This window comes from Helicoverpa armigera, chromosome 1 (genome assembly GCF_030705265.1).
Source record: "Helicoverpa armigera isolate CAAS_96S chromosome 1, ASM3070526v1, whole genome shotgun sequence".
Lineage (NCBI taxonomy): Eukaryota > Metazoa > Arthropoda > Insecta > Lepidoptera > Noctuidae > Helicoverpa > Helicoverpa armigera.
The window spans coordinates 15,590,454-15,598,210 of NC_087120.1; the positions used below are offsets into that span (position 1 = coordinate 15,590,454).

The window sequence follows — 7,757 nt, forward strand, 5'->3', positions numbered from 1 at the left end:
AAGTATATTTTCCTTAACATAAAAAATCATTGCTTATTGAAGTTTTACTGAAATGGGAATGTAATAACATATTGCATTTAGAGTGAAAAAGACAAAATAAATTGTTTTAGTAACACAAAGAATACAGCACTAGATATGCAAGAGAAAATATACTTTCCATAGTTTCAAATTGTGATCGCATTCATAAACTGTGCTGAAAGACAACCATTAATAAATAAACAAAAAAAAAGATTATTGAAAAAAAAAATTGCTTAGCAAAAAATCAAATCGCTTGAGGCAGAGGGTAACAGGGAAATGAAACAAGAATATTTTTCACATTAAATTTATATTAACTCACAGATCTGAAACCTTTACTACTGCTACAGCCATCGGATACAATATGTAGATCTTAGCAGTACAAGATATTTCCTATTCCCGTCCAAGTTCTGGGAAATCACAAAATACATGGGAACATAAAATCGCTTTGCTTAACATACAAAAAGTTCGCATTGGAAGCTAGTGGCTCGCTCACGCTTGGCTTGTATTGTTCGAGTGAGATCAGACGCACGCGCGTGGTGTCGCCGGGAAGCGTGAACGAGCCGCGCCGAGCGCACAGCCTTCGCCGTAGCGGTCACAGACCTGTCGCCTTACACTACATAAATCTATAATCAAGACTTACATCTATACTGAGACGACACCCGAGAGGAAAACAGAAGAAAACTTCAATCAAAAGGTGTTCAAACATTAGTAAAGTGACCGTTCCTCCCGAATGTCGCCCGCCGATGTCAAATTTTGTCGCTACGCTAACAAATTAAAGTCAATAATAAAAACGAAAGCATGCCATCTGCGACCACAGATACACAATCACTGGACGAGGGAACAAGTTCATAAAGAAAACAACATCGTATCGTATTTAAATCTTCCGATTTTACTCAACTCAATGTAACAGAAATCATCTGGTAACTGATTATTAAATTAATACATTATACACAAATATTCATCACAAAAATCTTATAGTTTATCGTCCTTAATACTAATGTTATAAACTTGAAATCGCTACGTTAAACTTATTTAAAAATAAGTCTATCGATGAGTACGATAATAGAATATGATAAATAACAAATTTATCGTTATTGTATATTTACATAAGTTAATATCTAATGATACTACTAGTATGTGCTTTTAAACAGTATGAGGGAGACATACATGCCTTCTAATATATATATAATATTATATATGTATATATAGGGCGAGAGCGGGGCGCGGGGGTCGCGGCGGCGTGCTGTATAACGATTCACTCTAAACGTAACATGGAAGGCAAGATGAGGTATATAGATGCGCCGGCGCCCGTGTCCCGCGCTCGCGTACCTATTACCCTATTACTCGTTACTTGAGGTAGTTCAGTTTCGTATATTGTTTCACACATTATTATTGCTATAGGAAAAACTGTTATACAATATTCTCAACAATATAACACTTTTATGTATTACTTCACAAACAGCTCATAATATAATTTATCAGAAATGTTGTATAAATGGAAATATTACTGTGATATATAATGCCTGGGATCGTCTCATGTCTGTAAGTGGCAAGTGTACGAGCGAGCCCAGGCATCGGCTGAGGTGTGGAGCGAGACTCGCACTAGTCTTACAAATTCATTAAAGTTAAACATTTTCTTAAGAGGTAGGCCATATCGGTCCGAGTAGTCCACAGTATGGAGACTGGTTTGCGCTAAACAATTATAATTGTGTCTCGGATTGTCGCTAGTGTATAACGCGCTGATGAGGTAGATCAACGTTGTTTGTGTAATTCTATGTGTATAAAAATATTTCTGCAATATAATCAACATTCAAATACAAACATTATCAAAAATTAAGTCGATATAATGTTCATATTGCACATTTTTGTTTCGTGATAAATGCATATCTGTAGACATTGCATATTTGTGACCTAAGATATGCGCGCGCGGCGTGTCAATGCACTGCGCGATGCATCCGCGTGGTACTGCGCTAGGAGCGCACTCGGCCACTCGGCCGCCCGGCCACTCGGCCGCTCGGCTGAACATATTCTATCGACATTGAGGCGAGTATATTGACACGCCTGCACAAGCGCGTTACGGCCTTGATATGTCCTTCGTAATGTGATTTTACCGTTTTCCACAATACTATATACAAATAATTCATGATTCCCTTATAACTTGTTCAGTACATAAAACAATAAAACGTGACCATTTTATTTTAATACTATACAAAAAACATTTACATTATTACGATAAATTATTGCTAGAGAATTTCATTATCATTAGGCTAAAAATTATTAAAAATTAAATCGTTTCGCAACAGAGAGTTGGCGGTTACAATTTGGCAACGTTTAGGAAGACTACTTTCCTACCACTAACGAAACAGGAATGTATAACTAAATTCGTTCAAATAACGTATTGGTAACTTAATTGGACATAAATTACTATTAATCATTTTAGGAAAATATCAGAATTTTAAACAAAGAAGTCAACTAGCTTACAATATTAAAACAAATGTTAACAGACAAAATAATAATAGGAAGCACCGGGAAAATATCAATACGTGTAATGATTACAATCAATAGATTTACACCTAGAACAAAACGCTAACAGCTACGCGGGCGTCGCGTGCGCTACTCTACTCCACCTATCTCAATACAAAGTTTGCCATTAACCCTATATTTTGGCAAAATTCATCTAAACCGTTTGAAATGTCAATTTGTACCCATCGTAATTAAAGCATAACTCTTATCTCCGGCGTACTATTTGTATTTTCCAGTTCCTACTTAAAATAAATGTCTGGCAATCGTGTCCCAATATTTACAAAAAATACTCTAAATACTTTTCAAAATACACATTTCGTTCGTAAACTTCAACAATCATAAGAAAACATAGAATTTTAACTAAAGTAAAAAAACCTGCTTATACGTTATAATTTTTTACAATAAAATAAGATATGTGGTTGTACGTCGCGATGATATTTCGCAAATAAAACGACGTTTACTTTATCTAATTACTTCTACGTTTGTTTCAGTATTCAATATGTAAAATGATATGGTTCGATCTAAATGATATCGTAGAATTACTCTAACCGCTAACGTCATGTAATTATATGTTTAGCGGCCAGACAGCCAGCCATGTAAAGTCACCTTGTGCCGCCGGACGCAAGGTTAGCTTCAATGAACAACAAAAAACTGACTGCGAGCTGAACGCGTGCGCCGAAGTCGCGCCGCCCGTCACACCGTCGCGAGTGCTCTGCGATACTGTGGCGAGCAGTAGTGGTACCGCACTACCGAGTCTAGTCAAAGTGTGACGAGCTGTCTACTGGTATGAAATGATATGTGTGTGCGACACTAGGCGGTGCGCGGCGATCAGTTGTACGCGATGTGCAGCGCGCGCGAGCTCGACGTCGGGGACGCTGACGTGGACGACACCGACGAGGATGACGTCGGTGACGACGACGTGCGGATCTTCTTCTTGTGCGTGCCGAAGTGCTTCACCATGTGGTCTTTCCGTATGAAGCCTTTGCCGCAGTGATCGCAAGTGAACGGCTTGCAGTCAGAGTGCAGACACATGTGCCGGCGCAAGTCCGACTTATGGTTGAAAGACTTCGGGCACTCGTTACATTTGAACGGTTTATTGTCGGAGTGCTTGACGCAATGCCACTCGTATGAAGCGTCGTCAGAGAAGCGTTTGCCGCACCGTATACACTTGAATGGTTTAGCGCCCGAGTGGAACGTCTTATTGTGCTGCGTGAGATAGCAGCCTTTGTTAAAGAGTTTATCGCACTCGTAACACTTGTGCACGGTGGTGGCGGCAGACTTCTTCATCTGGTTGCGCTCGGCGAGCGGCGTGCTCGGCACGGTGGACGACACGGCCGGCGAGCCGCGGCTCTCGTTCTCAGCTTTCGCGCTCTCGGGACTAGCCGGGGACTTCATCTGAGTCCCGTAGTTTTCTTTATTCGCGTAGTCCATGATATCCTCTATCTTCAGTATCTGAAGTTCACCCGAGTCTGTTTGCAACATGTCGACTTCGCGTTTTATAGTTTTTCCCTCTACGGCGTAACCGTAAGGATAAACTTTGGCATGTTCGGAATCGTAATCGATCACGTCCTCGTCCTTTACTTTTCTCGGCGAAAAGTTATAATCGTAGTCTATAGTTTGTCCACACATGTCAGTATTGGCGTACTGTAAAGTCGAGTGGACCGGGTCGACGATGATATACCCGGCGGTCGACTCATCAGAAACAACTTGACCCCCCACGTTAGGCTGTGTGATATAGTTAGAAACATAAACGCTGAAGCTCTGCGTCTGGAGCTGCGAGAAGCTCGGCAGACGGCCGCCGGCCGGCTCGCTGGACGCGTCCTGTTCCATAACATCGACTTCTTCAGGCGATTCACCAAAAGTAGCCGGATTGGCTATAGGCAGATTGTTGATAGCCATATCCATAACGTGGGGGGCCATCCCGTTTGGGTAGTTCGGTGCTATAGTCTGCTGAAAATTCTGACCCAAATATAAAGGGGTGTGCGTGGGGTCCGGAACCGAAGGCCCCAAAGGATCCGTAGACCTCGGGCTGTACGGGTTGACACCCAAATGACTGAACGGAGGCAGAGTGTGGGCCGTAAGCGCGGGCGTACTCTGCGTTAGGACTGGAGTTGTAATATTGCTGGTTGACACTGATAGCAGGCCCCTCATATGGTGATTTTGAGAAACAGAGGGACCTGCTTCCCCGTTTGGGGATTCCTGCCGTTGATATTGCTACACCTTTAGATGACTGATGATTACTATCGTTCGGGTTCCCTATGCCCGGCGGTTGACTACCTATATTGAGCGGATGCGAGCCGACCTGGTGCTGTAAAGGGTGATTAGCTAAAGGATTATTACTGAAATTATTATCTAAGTTACCCTGTTGAAGATGCGAGTACGGCGACTTGGCCTGCATGGTGGCGACGCGGTGCGAGCGCTCGAAGCTCTGCGGCGCGTAGGGCGACTGCAGCGAGGCGTCGTCGACGGCGCGCGCGTCCTCGGGCGGCACGGGGCTCTGCGTGTTGGAGTCGGCGGCCTGCTGCTGCGCGCGCGACATCTCGCGGCTCGGGTGGTGGTGGTTGGAGATGGGCAGCGTGGCCGGGTCGGGCTGCCCCGACGACCGCACCGCGTTCTTGTGCAGCGTCGTGTTGTAATGCCTCTTTAGATGGCCCGAACTAGTGAACCATTTATTGCAGGCGGTACAGTTGTACGTCTTCGGTCGTCGCGCTTCATTTGATTTCCAATTGGCGCCTTTACCTCCGATAGTAGGAAGTGTTGATGAAGTAGGATTAGCGGGTTGCGTACTTGTTATCTGTGGCGCCGCCTGCGAGTCGTAGGGCCGGTATGGTGGTTTCATGTCAGGGTTGGATGATGCTACCGGCCCGGAGTAATCACTTAAAGGAGGCATCTGTACGCCTGGGTATATTTTTTGTTCGACGTGCATGAAAGGTTTTTGATCATGGTGTACACCGAGGAACTTGTCTTGTGTATAGGCAAACTTTTGTTCGGGGTGAAACATTTTAGCTTCCGTTTGATACGCCTTTTGTTCAGCGAACATCTTTTGTTCTTTGAATAAAGAAACATCTCCATTAAGCTGGGGATTACTGTATAGTTTTTGTGTCTCCCAGGGCATCATGGGTACAGTCCGCGTGTTAACTTCTCGCCCTTGTGTCGGCGTGTCTTCAAACGGCGTCGTCGGCTGGTCGCCCTCATTTCCTTGATAAACTACTTTTTGTGAATCCAAATCTAATATATCTGATGACTCTTCGTGCTCTTCCTTTACCTTAGCATTTTCATTTTGGTAGCCGGAATTATTGTACTGCTTCCCGGGATATTGTTGGAATGGCATGGAGGCTGACGTGGGCGCTGTGCTCGCGTGAGCGGAGTTGCAGTGCTCGTTGAGTTGGACGGCGGAGTCGCACACGAAGCCACACTTGTCGCACTGGTTGGGAGACGGGGAAGGCGTCGGCTGGTTGAGCGGCTGTCCGTACAGCGGGCTCGAGGAGGATACCTGCGACACTCGCTCCTGCATGTTGTACGGGTGGAACCGGTTCGGTTTGTGGTACTCTTGGTTGTATTGGGACTGGTCCCAGTTGATCTGCTCGGAGTGCTGGTTTTGCGGGAAGCCAGAATGAGAATAGTTATTACCGAACTGCGGTCCCGGCGAGAAGTTGGTCTGGTCGGGGTTCTGGTAGGGCGAGGGCGCGTGTAGTCTGCTGCGGGGTGGCGGGGTGCGGGAACTGCGCCGACGTCTCCGGCGTGGCCCGCTGCTGGAACTCGGGGCTGGGCTTGGTGATCATGTTGTCGCTCGAGTCGGCCGGCGCCGACACCGTCGTCTCGATCTTCACTTTCGCACCGTTATTGTTGTCGGTATCATTCTGTGAGTTTTGCGTACCCCACTTCACGTACAAGTTCTCTTTGTGATATTGCAGATGCACCTCTAACGAATCGACAGTGTCCAAGTAGAGATCGCAAATCTTACAATGATAGTCCCTCGACGGTAAAGTCGACGAAACAGCGTTGCTGTTAGCCATTTAAATCATCAATCCAAAGGAGAGCACCGTCTCCTCCAACGAAAAAAAAATAATAAAAAAACGGCACTGGTAGTGTCGACGTACATGTAGTATGGCTGGCTCAGGCGCTACAGGTTAAAGTCATGGTCGCGGGCGGCGCGATCCTCGCGGCTCAGACGGCGCTCATGTTTGCGAACAAAGTTTTTGGCGGCATGTCGGCGCGGCGAGCGGCGCGGCCACGTGCGCGCCTGTAAACACTGCCTCCCGCGGGACTGCGCGCACCTCCACGTCCATCCACAACACTCGCTCTCACTCGGCAGAAAGTTTCATCGCAGCCGTAACATTACTTATTGTCACTCGGAAAAGTCTAACAATAATTAACAGTGTCTATAATAATAAACTAAAATCACAGAGGAAGTAGTGGCGTAACAACTTGGCACTTGTTTGTAAACCCGGTGGCGCGGTATAGTTTGTGGTGTGCAAGGCGCGTCGCGGACGCTGCGGGTCGCCGGGTACGGACGCTGCGAGCGTTTACTAGCAACTGACAGCCTTCCCGAAGTCGCCTTCGGGGGCATGACTTCTATAACAATTCGCAACGTCGACCCCCACCGTGGCGTGCGTGCGAGAGAGACCGTCGCACCGTGATGAAGTTATCGCTCCTTCGTCCTTTTGTGTGTCCTTAGTGCGAGCGAGACGGCGGCGCGGGGGTGGCCGAGGCCGCGCGGGACGGGGCTGGTCCTACTCTTTCTCAAAATTGAAATGCCCGGTCGAAATGTCCGGTGAAGCTGCGTCCGAGTAGGACAGCGATAGCACCCACCCTTACAATGCGGGCGGACAGAGCCCTGCGACGAAATTCTCTAAATTTTAAATCTCCTTTTATTATGTTGTACGTAAAAAATAATAGCCCCAGCATCCTAAACTGTAATGTTGAACTTAGACAGAGTGCATTGTTTACACTCGATTCGTTTATCACCTTGGAACATATTCGACGTTATTATCGACTAGATCAGATAGCAAAACAAATACTTGCACATACATGTTTATTATTAACTCCTAATAGATGACAAGCAAATGTCATTTCCTCATTCAAAGTCAATAACCGAAAAAGATCTGAATGATTGTGATAATGCGAATAAAAACATTGTTCGAGGTCATGATTTAAAACGATAGTATAACGTCTAAGTGGGTAGATAAGGAGTCATAATTAAAAGAAAACGCGAA

General features: G+C 45.6%; 1 protein-coding gene across 1 annotated transcript; it reads right to left on the reverse strand.

Annotated features, from left to right (window-relative positions):
- Positions 1 to 315: 315 nt before the first annotated feature.
- LOC110372470 (transcription factor Zelda) lies at positions 316 to 7,102 on the reverse strand. The gene is given in 3 exon segments (XM_021329216.3): positions 316 to 4,738; positions 4,740 to 6,233; positions 6,235 to 7,102. Coding segments are annotated over 3 exon segments (3,186 nt in total). The 5' UTR covers positions 6,558 to 7,102; the 3' UTR covers positions 316 to 3,369.
- Positions 7,103 to 7,757: the final 655 nt, after the last annotated feature.